The sequence below is a fragment of the Plectropomus leopardus genome, chromosome 19 (assembly GCF_008729295.1).
Source record: "Plectropomus leopardus isolate mb chromosome 19, YSFRI_Pleo_2.0, whole genome shotgun sequence".
In the NCBI taxonomy this organism is placed as follows: Eukaryota; Metazoa; Chordata; class Actinopteri; order Perciformes; family Serranidae; genus Plectropomus; species Plectropomus leopardus.
In genome coordinates, this window is record NC_056481.1 from 15,615,624 (window position 1) to 15,636,113 (window position 20,490).

Consider the following 20,490-nt stretch of genomic DNA (forward strand, 5'->3'; position numbering starts at 1 on the left):
CATCCCCCTCCTTGACAGTTTCTGCAGTGCAAATAGTTAACTAGGGCGCCAGAAAGCAGAGTTACCAAATACATTCGTGTGAGCTCAGAGAATACATCACGCTAGTAGTGCTTTTCATGGGAGAGACACAATGGACCGGATAATTACGACTGCAATATTTTTGTCAGGTAAGACGGCTTTATACCTCCTGATTTTGTCTCTTTATTAATATTTGTGCCTTTAGAGAATAGGATCCTGTCATTTGATTTTGTCAATTTATATCACTCGTTTAAGCTCCTATACAGCATACTGAAAGCATATTATTAACATGCAGTATGTTTAAAACAAACGGCAAACAAACAAAAAGAAAATATCAGGGCTAAAAAAATGAATAACTGTAACAACATGTAGGAAAAAAAAGATTATCAATTCCATATTTGTATTGAATACTTTGTTAATCCAACTCACCTTGCCAATATGTGACCATCTAAATAAACTCGAATTTTTTCATATCAGTAGCAGAAAATGTTTAAATTGTCTTCGAACATTTGGAAGTTGTACAATTAGAATTAAAAAAAGTTTTAGTACAAAAAAAAAATCAACAGGCTGATGACCACTATTTTTCTGACCATCTAAACCGAAGTTGTAGCAGCATCTTTCATTGTTGTGACGTCAAACATTTGCACTCAGAAGATGTTTGCAAGAATTGTGTCACTTTACCACAAAAAGAGTCCAGTTACATGTTACAGATCAACTAGTTCATGACATTTTGTCAGGGTCATCCAAACATGTCATGTACCAAATCTGGTGAACATTAAAGAAGGAACGCAAATTATTATTATTATTATCACCACAATTTTTTAATCAAAAAGGCACAAAAAAAGTGGGTGTGTTCTCAGACTCACTGTTAAACTCACCAAACTAAATGCAACTTCCTTGTCCTGCAACCACCTGTGTAACTGATGGAAGACTCTAAATTCCAATCAATCTATCCATTCATTATGTATATCTGCTTAGTCTGTGCAGGGTCGCAGGGGGCCTGGGGGCTTCAGACAGGCCAACATCCTAAATTATTTCCATGCTTGGATTAAAGTTGACCGAAAACAGACATCACTTGTTGGTTAATATAGGCGTGTTTGCCAACCTAGTCAACCTGTGAATTAAACAGAGACATATAAGGAACAGCATCTCAAATCCTATTTATCAGCGCCACTTTTAGATTGCACTGACAGACTTGCTGAAGCCACCTTTGTGATATTATCTGCCATAGACGGTTAAGTTTAGGTCAGTGTACAGTTACTGACTCACAATCAAGACCGCAACCAAACACAACAGAAATAGAGATGACAGTTCCCAAACTACAGCTGTGCTGTAAAAGCAGAACCTGAGGATGTTAGTCTTATTAGGTTAAATTAATTTTCTACATTTCTTGAGAGAGACAATGGCAAAACTATCAAATAAAACAAACAAAATACCAAAATTCATGAATATCCAACAAAGATGTGAGGCCAGTGTCAACACAAGGAAGGAAGCTGCTAACATAATTCACATCTCTTGAAACTTTAAGGAACTATGAGGAAATACTTTTCTCAAGTCATTTGCTGTTTGAATCACACTAACTTTTTTAAACATTTTTTTTTTTAAAAAATATCATGTTATGGCCAAAAAAGAAAAAGATGGGAAGACGTTATACAACAAAAACAGTTTGTCTGGAAATACCCCATGAAGGCACAAATAGAAGACTTCCTATGTGATGCCATGAGTTGTATTCTATTTCAAGCTAGTACCAGTATTTTTTTTAATTGTAAAAACAGTTTTCATTTCTGCTTTTAGGGCTGCAGTTGGGGACTTTTAGGAAAAAAAAGTGTCATATTTACTGAAACTGTCACTATAATTTAGAAGAAATACATTAGACGGACAGTCTGTGAAAAAATCCTCCACTGACAACAACCAATTAGAGCTGAGGCGTCTTTAATGCAGCTGTCAGTCCTTTCAATCATTGCACGTGACCTGTGATCAAACGGTCAATGATAATGCAGTGCTCATCAAATATGAATAAAGTTTCTGTTACTGCATCGCTCATTTCTCACCTCAAAAGTTTTCAGAAATATATTTTAGTGCATTGTTTAGCTGTTAAATAAGAACATTTGCTCTGTCTGCCATGTTGAAAACAGTTGAGTCGAGTCAAGAAGCCCCACCCATCAAGGCCAACAAACTCTGGACTTTTACCCACGAAACTTTGTGTAAAACCAAAAGTAAATCCAGTTATTTCAATAATAACACAATGCAACTACTAATGCATGTCACGTGACGCCACATTACATTGGTTATTTTAGGCAAAACTATGATGTTTTTTTTCCTAAACCTGCTTTTCTTACATAAACGTTGAGAGGAAAACTTAAAAATGAACTGCTACAAACATCCAGAGTTTACTTTTGAAAAGAGACTACATGCATTTAATGGGGAACTGTACATCAGATGTTTATTATGAAAAGATGCAAATCATGTAACAAAGGCAAAGTGACACATTGTCCCTGAACATCCAGAACTGACGATGGAGGCGTAATTAGAGCATCATTGTTTGAAGTTTAGGGCCGCTGACCGCGTGTGACGAGTTGGGAGTGAGAATGTGTTGGATTGATAGCTGCGTTTGAGACTCCTCGACTCTAATTGGTTGCTTTTGTTCAGTCGAGCCATCCTAAGTTCTTCAAGCAGGCAGAGGAGTATGATATTTTTCACAGGTTATCTTACTTATTTAGTGCTGTGTGTATGAAGTGATAATTTCAGCAAATATTTTTCCTGTTGAAAGTTACCAGCTGTAGCTTTAAATGATTGAGGAAACAGGAATACAGAAAAATGGATCAAATATGACATCATTATGTTTTAATGATTAATAATTCTTTACTGCTGTTGCGTTTAGAATTGGAAAATTTCCGATTGTGCTCCCTAGTGGTTTTATCAAAAAAGGCACTGTGGTATCACACCGCTCGACCCTATATTGGCACTAAAAGCAGCACGTAGAGAATACATTATCCAGCAAAATAAGAACACATCCTAATGCAGAGTAATTTTGTAGTCACACTAGTGTGCCTTTAAATCAGAAGATCAGATAAAAACGTTGTGATTCTTTCTTCTTTATTCCTCAGTGTTAAAAGCCGCCCTTTGTTTTAATATTGATCCTGCGGCTTGGAAGGTCCTGACAAACCCTGCTGCAGGTTTTGGATACCAGGTGGTGCAGAGACGAAGCAGGTAAGTCAAAGCATGGATGTTTTTTTTTTTTTGTTTTCCAGTTGTGTCTGTGTTTAATACTTATATTTAATCAAGAATGCAGCATTTAATTTAATATAGGGAAAAAAATTGTTGGATTCATTTGGCCTATTGTTCTTTTGCATGTTTCTCTGCTTGTGTTTTCTCAGTTTGCTTGTCAGTGCTCCTCTTGAACAATATTCACAAGAAGGAAGGGGGCAGATATACCAGTGCTCCACTGAACGCTGCAGTAGACTTTCAGTTCCATGTAAGCAACCTCTTATTACCATCTGTGTCATCAAAACTAAACTTAAACAATGAAAGCCACGTTAAAAGATTCTTGTAATAAAAATTATTGCTTTTAAAATTACAAGCATTTGCAATGTTTCCCATCGAATTATAATCTATGTGTGGTGGTGGCTGACAATGGAGAGAGGGAGTCAGCAACCTTCCTGTTTTTTTATGACGCAGCTAAGTACAAAGAAGATGCCTCTGCCTCACTGAAATGAGTTTGCATGTGTTTCTTTCTTTCTTTCTTTTTATTTTACATGTTTTAGCAGGTCTGTGAACATAGCATAGGCATAACTTATGAGTAATTTTTATTTCTCAACAGCAGTTTGAGTGGTGTGGACAGTTGATCAGTTGATATGGTCTTTTAGATCCAGCTCAATGAACTGTTAAGTTTCATTTTCACTGCTCTTGTTCTGCTGCTTCGAGTAAACCCTGCACTCTGACAGTGTGCTGTTAAATAACTGAATGCTATAGTGCACCTAATGAAAACAGAAAATCTGTGGCAGATATTTTAATCATGGCGGCCTGCCACAAAAACACTGTGGAAAACACTGGCTTGACAAGATCTTTAGAGCAGTTTTTAACAGATCTTATGTGGATTAATGTACAGATATGGCCATAGAAAGATTTAGAGATAACTTTCCTAAAATTGGTGTTGAAGTAGTAATCAGATTAGGTAAAACAAGAAGTATCACTCGTTCCTACTACAGTTCTTTTTGATTTTGCATACTTAAAGACTCAATCATAGATGAAAATGACTCATTTGGGTGGAAATAGGTACTAATAAATGCTGCTGAAAATGGTAAGACAAAAAAGTCATTTGATAACTGACTTGGTTAAAAGAATTTTGGGAGTATGGTCATAGGGCACAAACACTTGTGGGACATAGCTGTTGCTGATAGTTATCAGACAATGAAGGGAAGTATAAGGCAGTACATATTAGTGGGAGCGGATGTTTGTAGTGGTCACTGAGACTGTAATTGTGTTACTATCCCAAAGTGTCTTGAATTATTTTTTCTTTTTTAACCTGACCGAAAAATGTTTTCAATGCAGTGCCAGAATTTGCAGTGAACATGTCTCTGGGTTTGACAATGATAAGTGATCCCGCCACGCAAAACACTATGGTGAGTCGGTAAACTGCAGATATTTACAACTCACTGTGGGAGAATCCTTGTAAACTTTTTTTTGTCTCTCTAGTGAGATAATTTTATTATAATTAAAACACAAAAATGAAAAGATATTTTTCACTAATCAGGGCTCTGTCTTTTTTTTTTTTGGTTATTCTCTCTCTCCTTTCAGGCATGTGGTCCGACCATCCCAAAGGACTGCAAAAGTATCACCATGTACAGTGGTGTGTGTTTGCAGATAGACCGTTCTAACAAAGTTTCAAAGCCTATACCCTCTTCTAATAAAGGTAAATATGGAATAAAAAAAGACACACACGCACGCACGCACGCACGCACGCACGCACGCACGCACGCACGCACACACACACACACACACACACACAGGATGTGCATAGGATTTGTTGCAGTGTAGCACCTGGCCAAAAGACTTTTCTGGAGTGATGACCCCTGAATTCATCTCTTTACCTGCCCAAACACTGGAACAAGGAGATATACCATACAACACCATACAACATGCTCTGAAAACATAGTTAAGTAAACGCATGGACACAGAGCCGTCATCACCTTTTTAACATTTGGGGGACCATTTTAAATCAACACTTTCCAGGGGGGTCTGGAGGAATACCATAAACGTGTATCGATAGGGGTTAAGATAATCATGATGCAGACCAAAAGAGAAAATACTTAATCAGAAACTGATGCAGCGGAATAAGAACAAAGAAGACGCCTCGGCCTCATTTAAATGATTTTGCAGGTGTTTAAGTAAAAGCCAACAAATGGCGGTGGATCATGACATTTTAGACTGGAAGCAAAAAAGCGGAGGTGTGTTCTAATTCAACCTCCTGCCCATTTTCCCTCTGCCCACCAAATGGCTTTTCGTGCAATGCATGCTGTTACTTTAAGTGAAAGAGGGGAAGTGGAACTATGAATATGCAGCGTTGGACACTGAGTCATTGAGAACTAAGTCAGCTCCAGCCTCCTCTGTCTCTGTCATACAGACACACAGTATCTGATTGAAATCTTGTCATCATGACTCAATTCGTCATAGCTGACTCGAGAGACATAATGTGCAATAACGTGACATTATGTAAGCACGGACATGTCTCCTTTAAAAGGAAATAATGAATACCACAATCAGTTTTCCTATAGGATTATTGAGTGAAAAAAGATGGTTTCAGCACAATGCATACATCACGTAATGAACTTGCACCGCATAAAAATATGAATACCTAATAAACTAAAAAACGAACAATACTAAATGCTATTAGACATGTATAGTCACTCAGATAATGCAGGTACACTGAAAGACATTAAATTACATTTTATGCATTTTATGTATCAAATTACATTTTATGTAGTCTGTTTGCTGCGTTTTTGGGATATGTATTGTGTGAAATAATGTTTTAACTAACTTATTAATGACTTGAAATCTGTTTGACAGAGTGCCGATCAGCAGACATTGCATTCCTGTTGGATGGTTCAGGCAGCGTATCCAGATTGGATTTTAAAACAATGAAGGATTTTGTGAAAAATCTGGTCCGTTCGCTTCTGCCTCTAGATACAAAGGTAATGTTGCAGTCACGCTGCCGCTTAGTTCATTAGTGTTGAATAAAAGTGCCACAGTTCTTTATTGTTTCTACGAAACATCTGACGGTTAAATTTTCAAATGTAAGAGTCAACCATTAAATTACTAACAGACTGTTGAATTTGACTGTCCCTTGTTTTTATTTTTCTCCTATATTTGCAGTTTGCTATTGCCCAGTTCTCTGCAAATCCCAAAGTAGAATATTTCTTCAATACCTTTTTCTCCGGAACTCAATCATGGGAAAAAAAAGTTGATGAAATTACGCAACTAAGGGGATCAACTTACACAGCTGAAGCCATCGAGTTTGTGGTGTAAGTGCTGACACTATGTTGACATCCAGTTTACACAGGAAGTTCATAGGAATTGTTTATCTAAGTTAAATGCCAAAATATACTGAATCTGCCAAAACAGGATGTGAAGATGATACAATTCATTACCTGCATTATGGTGAATTCATATGCATGTGTGAATCAGTTTATGGTGCAAATTAATTTTAGCAGTAAAAATCTGCTACTAATGTTTTTGTCGGGGTTGACAAATGCACATGTTCTAAATATTGAGGGGGGCATGCAGTTAAACTTGGTAAATCTAGTACTTTTGCCCTTTTAGACAGAGATGTGCCTGAAGCTAAATTTACCCTCAAGTAACCCGGGGTTACTAATGATAATCCAATCTGACTGATTTACAGTGAATCTGATTTTGATCACATTTGTTTTACAACTGTTAACAACTGTTACTGTGTCTATTCTGTACAATTAACAATTAAGTTTTCATTACATTTGTTAAAATAGACATAAATTCATTTATGTGCATTTGTTTACATTTGGCAGGTTTATGATTAGGATGTTATTGTGACTATTATTACTATTTCTTTTAAACTTAAAAATTATATTCTTTTTGCTAAATTTCAGATAACTTCCTTGCCAAAACTTTGAAGCTTCATACCATGTTTCTGAAAGCCAGTTTGCTCAGATTTCAAAGGGTTAACCACAAGATACAACAAAATGCGTTACAAAAAGGTGTATTGAAATTGCATCTTTCTTTTGCCAGCCAAAATGTTTTCACATCAACAGCAGGTGCCAGACCTAATGTGAAGAAGGTCTTGATAGTCATTACCGATGGAGCATCTAATGACCGGCGTTCATTGCCAGAAGCAGCAGCTAAAGCTGAGGCAGAAAACATTGTTCGATTTGCTATTGGAGTAAGTTCTTAATTTCCACTCACTGAATTCAAGCAGCCTATTAACTCTGTTGCACCACACAAGACCTCAAACACTTGTTTTTAACATCCGTAGGTGGGGGATGCATTTACGGATCCTCGTGCATTAGATGAACTGTACACCATTGCATCATCTCCCAAAGACAATCAGGTGTTTCAAGTGGAAAACTTTGAAGCACTTGAAAAAATAAGGCAGAGTTTGCAGGCCAAAATCTTCTCTATTGAAGGTATAGTTGTCTTGGAAAAAACCCAAATCATTGCAAAATCTTTATATCAAATTTCAACTTGGAAACAACTTCAGTTTCAATATGTTCTGTTTGTGAATCAGTCTGGTTTTTGTTGAGTTTGCTCTTTGTGATTACGCTAAAAAAATGTTTGTAAAATCATGATATCATAAAACTAAACATTAAGCATTGAATAAAACAAAACTGTTAATTTTGAAGTAAAAATATGTTGAAATAATGATATTTCTTAATAGAATTTACAGATTACTGTAGTTTTCTTTTTACGGAAAGAAAGCATATTACATTTTACAAATTCATATGTTATGCTTTACAGATAAACATGTGCCCTACAAATGGATTTTACAATGGATTTTAAAACATCTGAGTGTTATATTTGAATGTTACTTAAAACTTAAACTTTCTTATTGATGTTCATTGTAAAAAATAAATAATAAAACATTTTTTTGGCATAAATACGAGGAAATTGACCAAAAAAGTTAGTTTACCTGCCAATAACAGCCATATGAAATTGACAGAAAAATAATTGTAATTTTCTAATGTGTAAATTGTCAATTAGTAATTTAATTCAAAAGTTTTTACTCATAATGTGACTGTTGATGGATTTAGAGAAATGTTACTTTGTCTTCCATGTGGACAGTGGAATTTTTTACAGTTCAAAACAGTTTTAAATATTAAAATATTTTCTGTAAAGTTATCTACCTATTAACTGTTTTTTTAGGTTTATCCTGGCAATCACAGCTGTCAGGTTTTTTTCTGTAAAAACAACTGATTTAAAAAAAACCCAACATTTTAACAGTGTATATTAGTCTTTATTAGGATGTGGTACAGGCCATTATATGATGCTGCACTGACAGATTATTGTGCTCATTTGTGTTACTGTTACAGGATCACAAACAGGTGGGGAGTCACTGAAAATGGAAATGGCTCAAGAGGGATTCAGTGCAGCTTTTGTGCCTGAGGTAATTATCTCCAAAAATTAACTGAACAATGTCAACACCTTTTGTTGATGGAAAGCAGACAATGACAGAATTTGATGGATTTATAAAATATGTAACACACATTTTCTTTGGACAAGGTTTTATATAACACGTTTATTTACTGTTATTGCTTTCTTTTTTTATTTTCATAACTATGGTTAGGATTTAATGAAAATGTATGAAAAATTTAATTTGGAAAGCCTATTTCATCTGTTTAAACTGAAGGGAATTCAGATGGCTATGGTTGGTGCTAATGTGTGGAAGGGAGGCTTCCAGCAATACTCACTTCAAGGCCAGCGGCCCATCTCCTACGAGCCGAGTATAGACACGGACAGTTATCTGGGTAAGAATAGATATACAAATGTACATCATTTATTTGCACTGCTGCATGGCAATTTTTTCTCTTCTGTCTGAATTTTACAAGTTTTTAGATATTGTATATTATACTAGAGTAAGTATTTAATTTTGTGTTTTGTGTTACTTGTTTGTGCGCCAAACACAGAGTGTGTCTGCCGCTACACATTTCTCCCCTTTGCAAATATAAATGACTCATTATTAGGTAACAAAAATTCTTATTTGCAGGTGATTATAAATGGAAGAAAACATACTTAATATTATATTCCATTTTTGCCAATATATCCTACACACTTGACCTTTCCAGAAAAATGAATATAAATATTTGCAGTTTGAGGACTTGAATATTATAGAAACCTCAAACATACCAAAATATTCAGAACTACAAATATTATATATCGTCCAGTTGAATAGCGATTTTTAAAATATATAGATATATTTAAGATAAAAATGGTCTCTGAATTATGCAATGTTCATCTTTGTTTGCTGGGGAGGTAATGGTAATAACTAACGTGAATCTGCAAAAATAGACAGTTTGCTTATAGTTGCCCAGACTTTTAACTGATGGGTGTTAATTCCAGGTTACTCCATGGCAGTCGCGAGAACAAGGCAAGGCACATTGACAATTGCTGGTGCTCCACGATATCATCACCAAGGAGCTGTGATGGTCATTTCCCAAAACTGGAATCGCCAAAATATCGAGCTCCCTCAATGGCAGGTTTGTGTTATGTATTATTAAGGAGAACTAATGATCCTGATATACAATGTAAAGCATTTTTTTTAAAGACGAAAAGAAATAGTTTACCTCTGTTATGCAGTTCTTTTCGTTAATAATTTGTTTCTTGCACAGTCTCAGAGTGGTGAATATTTTGGGGCTGTTGTTTGTGCCATGGATGTGGATCGTGATCGTGACAGCTACACTGATCTAATCCTGATAGCTTCCCCAATGTTCATGGACACTGACAGAGAGGGAAGAGTTTACGTTTGCAGCCTGACTGGTTTGGTAAATGACAGTTTTATCTGGTGCCATTACAAGAATCATTTGTTTTGTGTTTGTTTTTTACGGCCGCGCAAACATTGTCTCTCATACTTATATTTTCACCAGATTGTCGAGTGTCGATTAGATGGCTTTCCGTCAGTACTGAGAGGGGTGGCATCTGACAAAGGAAGGTTTGGGTCATCTCTTGCTGTACTGCCTGATCTTAACACAGATGGTTTCAATGACTTGGCGGTTGGCGCTCCTTTGGAGAATGACGGTCAAGGCAGCATCTACATATTCCACGGCGAAGGAAGAGGAAAAATCAGTCTTGATCACTCACAGGTGAATGTGAAAGATTAAACAGATCCACTATGTATTGCTTTAACACTATATTCAATACAATACAATTTAGTTGGCTAAAAAAAATTTCCATTTTCATAGAGAATTACTGGATCTGAAGTCTCGCCAGGACTAAAGTTCTTCGGCATGTCGATCAGTCAGTCATCTTATGACCACAATAGGGACAATCTGCCCGACTTAGCGGTGGGTTCAAAGGGCACGGTTGTTTTACTTAGGTAAGTCCAAGCTGCTCCTGTTATTCATATTACTCTCAGTTGTAATTCTAGTGTCAAACATTACTTTTGCCATGTGTGCAGTCATTCAGTCCCTTTGTACTAATTTAAGAGTGCATTCTTCACCAATGATGGATTGTGTCCAGCAGCTAAAATATAGACAGAATCCCAAGGTTTGTTTACAATAACCCATGGATAGAAAAACTTTGTGTCATGACATACAGTGAAACGACACTGAGCAAACGCTGCCTCACTGGGTTAGTTATTAGCCACCTAAAAAGCAATATCAGTTAAGGTGTTCACTTAGAATATTTTTACTGCTTTACCTTACTGCCAGACAGATCTTCCTGAAAGGAAACTGGAGTCGGTTTTTCAATTTCACTGACAAAACAGTCATTTTAAAGCATGGAAGTTGTCGATCTACTGTTGTCTCAATCAGTTAATGTGTAAGGTAAAGCGGTGAAAATGTTCACTTAATGTGTAACCAAACCTCCAGACTACTTCTTTCAGTTGAAAGGCAATATACATGGATATTTAGTGTTGTTGTTGATTGATTCATGTCCTAAATCTTGACATTTGAGTGCAAAGTATTAAAATTCTGCATGTTGTGTCTAAAAATGCATACAGACTGCCATCTAAAGGTTGAAACCTATTGCAATTGAAATTCGGCTGACCGGTTCACAGCATGCAGGTTTTCATCACCAACCAAGGCACTGCCCTTTCGCCGCCCCCTCTTACAGCCCTGCAAACTGGGTGCAACAACATCCCCAGACTGCACTGCTGTCCTGTAGCACTAGAAATTTGGAGCTAGTGGTTACATGCTTTAGGTTTTATACATCCATTCTATAAAAATGCCTTAGGCTAGTAATAGTGACCTACTGATATGGATATTTTTGTTAAGGAGGCCTAAGTCTTTTCAAGTGGCTAACCGTCCACAGCAGTACAATGCTTAGCTTACATGCAGGTAGATTTGATTTCAAAGCAGAAATGTAACATTGATCGAATCACTGTTTTTCAACAAGTACCTTTAAAACTTTCCGTTATGGTTGAAAATGACAGCAGAAATAAAAAAAAAAGTGTACCTAGAAGAGTTAATGCAAGGTCACAGTGATTGGTCTATACCGGTTTGGTTTTCTGGTGGATTACTGATCACAAAGCCAAAAGCTATTCACATGTATTTCCTGCTCTGTCCATTTCCAGATCAAAACCAATAGTGATGGTTGAAGGTGAAGTGTCGTTCAGTCCAAACCAAATCCCGACTCAAAACTCAGACTGCTTGACACCACTGGAGAACACAGCTACAATCTGCTTTACCATGACCAGGCACTCTACAGTAGAACAAGGTTCCTTATTCTCCACCGTCCATATATTTAAATAATTGTATGCCAGTACATGAGTAACCTCTTATTGACACTCTAATCTGTTTCAGCACGAGCACAGATTAAATATACTTTAACACTGGATGCCACCCGCAAAGTCCCAAACAACCGAGCTTACATTAGTGCGAAACAACGAGAACAGACAGGAGAAGTTGCTCTCGACTTAAAGCAGCCACAATGCGCCATGGTGAAATTCTTTGTCCAGGTGAGCTGTTAGACATACACAACTTTGAAATCCGATAAATTCTGTAGTTTTCTGGCTTTTAGAGAACCCATTTAATTGGAAAACAACAGGCTCTCATACAGAAAAGCCCCATGTTTAGTAGAGAGGCAAAGTCCCTCCTGTTCCAGTAGACCACCAAGAGGACCTGTTTTAAAAAAATATTGACAGTATTCAATCTCAATAGAAAAAGACAAAAAAATTTAAATCCTGTTTGAATTGTGCCATAGATTACATGACTGTCATTTTAAAATATAATTTTGTAAGTCAAAGAAGTTGCAGTTTGCTGTAAAACTGTTAAAGTATAAGACTGCAAAAAAAAAAATCCCCAACATAATTACAAAGATGACACAAGTTGCATAAGTGACGTCTAAGTATTCTCTCTCGCTGAAGCTATGATTCCTGTGTGTGCAGAGATAAACAGCTTTTGCTCATTCTTTCGCTTCCCAGCTGATAAAAACACCAGGAGTCACTGGATAAAATGCATCAGGGAAGATAATGTTTCATTTGTGTGGAATGTAGTTAACTTTCCTATAAAGGTTTCTGTACAGGTGACATATTAAGTACAAGGCAAGAGCTGTAATTATGCAGCGTTTTCACAAAAAAACTAAAAAGCACAAATTACAAACATAGAACAAACTGCCACTATGTTAACTTGTGCATTATGTTTTAAATTGACAAATATCATCAGTGTAAATCCTGGCACAATTCAAATGTAATCAAAAAATGATTTGTCTCTTGTTGTTCATAACTGAACATATTTTTCTAATATAAGGTCCCATGGGGGACAGCAGAAGGGGACGGACCTTGCCTCAGAACACTCATGTTGTGTACAAGTGTTCAACCCTCACAACCTTTGTATAAAATATTGCTCAATAGCACACTCTTCTTGCAGGCTTGTCCAGAAGATGCTCTCAATGCACTTTACAATGAACTCAAATTCACCTTTGAAGGAGTTCCCTCTGACCAAAATCTATCTCCGAGTCTCGCCCAGCAGGCGCAGACAACAACCTTTCATCCTGTGAGTAATATCTTTAAAGAACTTGCTGACATGTCTCACTTATTTGAGGTCCTCAATCAAAAGGGGAATCTAGAAGACAACACAACTAATTGAAGACATGAGTTTTTCTGTTCGCACATTAACAACACAACATGAATTCTGAAGTGTCCGGGGGAAAAAGCACACAAAGGCTGGCTGGTGCCAGCGATTTAGGACAAACTGCCAAAACTAGGATGACAGATTCTCACCAAACAGCCAACGTTGACCAACAGCTGATCATCAGCTTGGTGTGTCGGGCCCTTAAACAGCTTCACTTTGGCCCCCACTTTTTGTGAATTAATGCCATAGTTTCCACTTTCTGTGGCATGTCATGCCTTCTAAATGACAGCCACATCTACTGTCTTAACCAGCACTGTTTCTGTTACACTCTCTTCCACAGTTAGAGTTTGAGATCAACTGCGGCACAGACAATGAATGTACAGATAACCTGAAAGTGGATTTCAACTTTACTGGGTGAGTCACAAAAACGAAGCCTAACGTTCACATGTTCACTTTTCTGCAAGTCAAAAAAACACAACCATCAAAGGTTTTGACAAAATCGATTCGATGGATCTATCTGTTGTGCACAGAGGATTAATCGATGACGTGTGTGATGTGATACTGTACTTCAACTTTTAATCTACCTCCATCAACTGGTCAAAGTTTTCTTTGAAATATCTCAACACCTTCAATACTATATAGAATGGCACCAGATTTTGTGCAGACGTTCATGTTTCCCAGATAATGTATCCTGGACTTTAGAGATTTATTGCCCCTTTAGCAAAACCTTGAGGCTTTTGTCTTCATTGCAGGATGAATTGTAATCACTTCTGTGATCCCTTTACTTTTTGTATAGCAGCATAATAAGGTCAAGTGTGTATTTTATCATGTGGCATGAATGAATTACTAAACAGGCCTACTAGGCACAGACTCAGGGGCCTAAAATATCAGCAACTCCCCACAGCAACCCCCAAAAAGTCACTAAAAATTACCATGTACTGAAAGGAAAGAGGCTCAAAACTACTACAAAGAGAAGAAAGGGAACTATGTGGACACAATAAGTTACCATAAAAATGGGCAAAACAGCAACAGACACAAAACAACCACAAGAAGACAAACATTAAGAGCAAACAGAAAGAAAACAAAAAAACAAAATCACATAAGTACCTCAAAAAGACACAAAATGACCTAAGGGGCACAAAACAAATACAAAGAGACACAAAACAACCACAAGGTGACACAATCCTAAACCCTTAATTCTAGTACTTAGGGCCAACTCTTGAGGGTTTTTAGTGGCCTGTACAGATATTACTGGAGGGTGAGCATTAGGCTGCAAGGCTAAAGGTAAGGGATGAAGGCCTACCTGTTGCCTTCCTGTTGACACACTGCAAACACACAGTCAGCTGGTTGTTTTGGTCCTTCCTTGGTCCTCCACTGATAGTTTATGTGTGGACATTAAACACACAAACAATAACTTGAAACAAAACTTCATTAGGAAAAGGAGATGATTCCACCCTTTGTCTCCCTCACAACAACTCCAGTCCCACACCTGGTCCAAATCCTCTCTCTTGATCACTTCCTTTTCATACACAGGCACTACACCCCCGTAAGCCCCACCTACCTAACCTGACAGCCATTCAGCCAATAGGATAGTGTGCTGTCAAACAAGAGACACACTACAACCAAAAAAGACACAAAATTATCACAAAAAGGCACAAAACCACACTGTAAAATCTGACAAGTTGATCTTACTTCAGATAATGCTGGAAATTGGGGAACCTGTTGGCTCAGTTGGTAGAGCTGGTTTACTATGTTCAGAGGCTGTGAACTTGCTGCAGCAGCCCCAGGTTTGGGTTCGGCTTCGGCCCTTTGCTGGATATCATCCCTCCTCTCTCTCCCTCTTTCAGGTTATATCTGTCCTATCAAATAAAGGCACTGAAAAAGACTCCCAAAATGTATCTTTAAAATAATCTTGGAAACTGATCGCCTTAAAAAGGAAAGTAAATATAACCACAAATATTGATTTGACTTTAAGTCTAATTTTTGAGTAAACTTAACAATTAGATAGAAAAAAAAAAAATTAAAGTCACGAGTTACATTTGCTTACATTATCCAGGGCAGTTGGTTTCCTAGATTTTAAAAAAAGTAAAATCAACTTGTCAGATTTCACAGTGCACATTCAAATGAAAAATGACTACAAAGAGATGCAAAAGCATCACAAACTCTGTCGTGCTCCTGTGTAAGATAGCAGGTGGGGCCTTATTTTTTATAACTGTACCCAGGGGGCTGTTTAAAATAGAGGTGCATGCTATTGATGATTCGCTATATCGACACTGGAGAGCAAGGCTCCTCTTTACCTCTTCACTTTTCTCTTTCCTCCTAATCTGACAGCTCCTCAGAGGTTAAAGTGGGTATTGATGAACTGTTGGATGTTACCGTCTCAGTGGAGAACAGCGACGAAAACTCCTACAACAGCCGCGTCATTCTCACATACCCAGCTGGGTTCTCCTACAGGAAGTTTACAATCCTACAGGTAAGGCATCCGGATCGAGTTGGCTTCAGTTTATCTCTAGTCAGCTGCTCTCTCGGGTCACTGAGGGATTCTGGTTGTTTTTTTAATCCTCTTTTTTAATAAAGGGAAGAATTGTGTGCAACTCCTTGGACAGTGAAGATGCTGTAACGCGAGGAAAGACAGACTGCAGCATAGAAAAGCCTATTTTTAAAGCGAACACAAAGGTTTGTTCTTTGAACAGAAGGATTTCTTCTCACAGCTGCAAACAGGAGAGACAATCTTGACTTCTTCAATCTTGTTCACTTGATTTTAGGTTTTATTCATCGTCTCCTATGGGTTCGAAACCAATAGTCAACTTGACAGGAGGATTTTTATCACTGCAAATGCTACCAGGTACAGTGCAGCCGCCTGCAGGATGTGTACAACAATATGTGCAAATGGCAAATGGATAATTGTACACTTACAAATGATTTTACCTCTCTGTTAGTGGGAATCAGGCACACTCCAGCCAAAGCCAGCTCTACAAAAGGAAGGAGATTGATGTGAAGTACAGCATTTTTGCAACAATTGAAAGGTTTGTGTTGTTCCATGTGAAACAAGATCAATTGTCTTTAAAAAGTAATATAATTTTAAACTGGCATTTGCTAACATGAAATGTAAAACATTTAATTTGTCTCATTAGTTTTCTCAGGTACAGCAATTTCTCTTTCGGAAAGAATGATTTGCAGAAACCGGTCCATCAACCAATTGTGGTAAAATATCTTAAAATATCAGTAATTAATTCAAAGTTCATTTAGACTTTTCTTACACTGATGCTCATTAAGACCCTTTGTTTTCTGTCCTTCTCTTAGGTTACAAATGACATCAGAGCATTAAATTTCACTGTAGTGATTAAGGTGCCGGTGAAGCTCGGTGATAAAGACATCTGGGTGGATTCTGACAGTTTGCAGGTAACGTTTAGGAACTCCTACTTCCCGAAATCCCCAAAAATGTCTCACATGTAGCCGTTTTTATGCAACCTTTATTTATGCAATGTCATGCAGGGATGACTGTGGTTTTTATGAGAACCACATCTAGTTCTGTCTTAAACTGACATGAACCGACTCTATTTCAGCTTCCAGACTGCCAAAGATACCCAGATGAAGAACCTACTGTCACAGATTTTGTTGCCAAGATACAGAAAAATAAGTTAGTGGTAAGTTTGACACATACTATTACTACTACTACCTTGCTAGATTTTTTAAAAAGCTACAAATATTTTTTTTTTAATACTTGGCACAGTGTATGTAATTAAATTAGATTAGATTAGACGAGTTCACAGCCAGCTGTAATAAATACACAACGAAACAAATAAATACAACAAAAAAACATGTACCAGCAATTTTGCTGCACACTTTTCCAACACTCTGCAGGGGATTTTTCTGTTTGACAGAACATGAACTGTACCAGCTGACAAAAGAAAAGCTTAGAACAGATTCAATAGAGCAGGAATAAAACGTTTTCATAAAAGAAGTGAGGACACTGCAACATTAAAAAAGTTTAGGAAAATACTTACCTATTGTGGCTTCTAAATTAACTTGAAACAGCCACCCAGACGCCATTGGATATGACCAACTCAGATGAAGTCTGTATCCTCTTCCTTATTGATTAATTTTACACACCTGCCTTAAATGAGAGGATCTGAAATGTCTGGTTAGGTGATGCATTCAAGTGACTCTCCAAAAATGGGAAATTATAAGAACTTGCAAGAAGTGCCTCTCCTTGAAAATTTAATAATCTATTCAATATTTCCATGCATGCAGGAGCATAGAAATTGTTTTTTTTTTTTTAACACAATCTAAACGTTCCAGTTCTGGCATAATTTTAAATGCCACGTGTAGCATGAAATCTACGCTATAAGATCGCTATAAGCTTAGATTTGGTTATGTTTCTTAATGAAAGCATTTGGCACATATGATGTGTTTAAGGACAGCCAGAAATGTGAAAATCAGATCTTTTTCAGTTTCTGCCCATGATAAATGTTGTGATTTAAACTCGCTGTTGGGTTTTGGTGTTCCAGTGGTATTTAAAATAAATACAAAACACAAACACATAAAGATGCATATCCCTCCTCCACCTCAGCCAGTTTAAGAAAACACAATTCCCTCCCCGGTGCTTAAATAAATGATTTGACATGCCCCCCTTGTTTTGCACCAAACCTCCTCCTGCAAAAGAAACTAACAGTCGCTGACTACTGTAATTTCATCCAATTGGAGTGTGCAGGCCTGAATGTAACGTTTTCTGCCCTCTTTGAATCATGAACAGGACTGTTCTGTAGCTCGGTGTAGTGTGTTGAGGTGCAGCAGGTTCATGGAAAGACTGGAGAGTAAAACATACAACATCTCTGCCAACCTCAGCTCTGGATGGATAGAGCAGGTAACTGATGTGTGTGTATAATATAGAGCAAACTGATTTATTTTATGTACATTTAACTGCTGCATTTTAAATTTTTTTATATTAAAACTGGTCCCTGACTACACTGTGGTAAATATCTTCACAGATAATGACTTTGCAATGAGATTTAACAACACTAAAGATAGAATCAATTTGATCCAATTTTTTTTCTCAAACAGATTGGACTTAAATCTGCCAAGTTCCTCTTGACCAGCACAGCCACTCTGGAGTATGACAGAAACCAGTACATCTTCACCTCAGCAGGGTCTAATAACCCTCCTGTTCGCAAGGTGATGACACGTTGTTTTTACCTTTTTATGATTTTACGAGTTTAAGTGAGTTTTTATGAGTTTAAGATTTGATCCACATTCTGTCATTTCATCTCTCAGATTGAGGTGGAGGTAGAAGTGTATACTGACCCAGACTTCACCAAAGAGATTATCGGAGGATCCCTCGGAGGGTTGGCTTTCCTCGCTTTACTCACTGCTGGCTTGTATAAGGTGAGACACTGAACACTTTCAGTTTATTATACAGATTTAAGGAGTCATGTAAACTATTTTGAAGTGTGTTACTAGGTGTCAATTTCTGCTAAATAAATTGATATGGTACATTTACGTATAATATCATACAAATATCATGGTTATTTTATCAGCAAGTTTGGCTCTTGTCATTTATTTATTATGCTTTTTTTTTTTTTTTAAATCTTAAACTTTGTTTTGTTCTTTCAGGCTGGGTTTTTCAAGAGCAAATACAAGCAAATGATTACTGATGAACCAGCAGATATGGAGGGTGACGATGGTGGACTCACACCAGAATAACAAGCATGAAGTCACCTGATGCCCCACAGAAACCCAAATTGTTCCAGATCCAATATATACATACAATAGAGCTGGCCAGCTGATTTTGCAGCTGACTGCAAAACAACAAAACTGTTAAATGGCGCTGTTATTGCTGATTGGTTCATCTGCGCCATTAATCAGAGTTGTTCAGTTTTTATAACGTTCTGCCATTTTCAGAAATCTACATGACTTTTGTTGAAGACCACTCTTGATTTTTTAAACTAAAAGCTTGGCTGTGTCTGAAATCACTCCCTCACTCACTCATTCACTGCTTTTTTTTCTAAGAAGTCCTGAAATGATTCCTAGAAAATAAAAATGTTTAAATAGTGGAGTGTAAATGCTGTGCACTAAAGGTTATAGCACATAGAGCAGGATTTTGGACACAGATCATATGATGTAATGTGGCAGGAGGCTTCTCAAAATGGCTATAAATTTTTCGTATCCAAATTTTCAACTGAATAGCTCACTGTTGGTCTATAATAGGGATGCACGATATTGAACTTTTTGCAGATATCAAATATGTCAATGTATAATAATTAATTTGCCTAATAGCTGATACCAATATCAATACATCCACTTTTTCCCCACCCACTTTTAGGGATCATCAAGTCTCCTCTGTAGTGGAATTAATATCATATTATGCAAACTCTCATTATGATAGCCCACCAGCAGATGGAGACATAAAATACAATGCTTTTCAATGTATATAATATTTATTATTTGAGGAAAATAAGAAAAATACATCAACTTGGGGTTTATGTTTTGCAAATGTTTGCTATTTCAATAAAAAAATGTATATATTAGCAGAAATTAGCTTGTTGGCCCAATTCAGATATTTAATTTTAAAGCCATTATCTGCTGATTCTGATGCAGCGCCGATATTATTGTGCAGTCCTACTCTACAATGAAACATTTCTGCTTTTATATGTTCTGCAAGCTAATTTGTGGAATCTGCTGTGTGTTTAAAAATGCTATATGATCAACTGGTCTCTAGTGTTCACAACATACTGTCCTGTAAAAACTGCTGGAATTAAAACTGCAACATTGAGACTTTGTTTTATGCTTCATCAGTATTTATTATATGTGTGATTAAAATCACTTACCATTTGTTCTAATTTAAAAGATTTCCCTATCCAAGATTCATCACATTATTAAGTAGAATGGTGACAGCAGTTTATAACGAAATATAGAATAAATAACAAACAAGTTGTCCTTCATTTAACTTCAGAGAAACACATTGTGAAAAAGACATTTCCTTGTACAATTCATGTATAGAAAAAAAACATCACCATAAAACAGTAAAATAGCTTTTTACAAAAATATAAACTTCTTTGGAAGTGCCTAAAAAGCGACCTGAGTATCGTCAGTGCATTTACACAACAGAGTGTCTTTTTGCACCTGGGTGAGGAGAATCACACCGAAGCTATTGAGCTATTTACATGCAGCCCTATGAGTTTTTATTATGGATCTCATTGCATCCTGTTATTGGCTAGTA

The 20,490-nt window shown here is 36.9% G+C and overlaps 1 protein-coding gene across 1 annotated transcript; it reads left to right on the plus strand.

Moving 5' to 3' along the window:
* Window positions 1-19,731, plus strand: LOC121958475 (integrin alpha-X-like). The gene is made up of 30 exons (XM_042507419.1): window positions 1-167; window positions 3,126-3,228; window positions 3,396-3,493; window positions 4,570-4,640; window positions 4,816-4,930; window positions 6,085-6,209; window positions 6,391-6,539; window positions 7,279-7,429; window positions 7,523-7,673; window positions 8,577-8,650; window positions 8,894-9,011; window positions 9,604-9,740; window positions 9,873-10,025; window positions 10,128-10,343; window positions 10,443-10,576; window positions 11,774-11,916; window positions 12,003-12,157; window positions 13,068-13,193; window positions 13,612-13,685; window positions 15,603-15,744; window positions 15,849-15,947; window positions 16,037-16,116; window positions 16,211-16,297; window positions 16,406-16,475; window positions 16,575-16,673; window positions 16,838-16,918; window positions 18,028-18,138; window positions 18,336-18,446; window positions 18,546-18,656; window positions 18,885-19,731. Exons 1-30 carry the CDS (start codon window positions 131-133, stop codon window positions 18,972-18,974), a joined length of 3,411 nt encoding a protein of 1,136 aa, XP_042363353.1. The 5' UTR covers window positions 1-130; the 3' UTR covers window positions 18,975-19,731.
* Window positions 19,732-20,490: the final 759 nt, after the last annotated feature.

Excerpts from the sequence above, each read along its gene's own strand:
- LOC121958475 (XM_042507419.1), top strand. The coding sequence starts at position 131 with ATGGACCGGATAATTACGACTGCAATATTTTTGTCAG. Across the intron at positions 3,229-3,395 it reads GTGGTGCAGAGACGAAGCAG|TTTGCTTGTCAGTGCTCCTC; the intron begins GTAAGTCAAAGC and ends GTGTTTTCTCAG. Across the intron at positions 7,430-7,522 it reads TTGTTCGATTTGCTATTGGA|GTGGGGGATGCATTTACGGA; the intron begins GTAAGTTCTTAA and ends TAACATCCGTAG.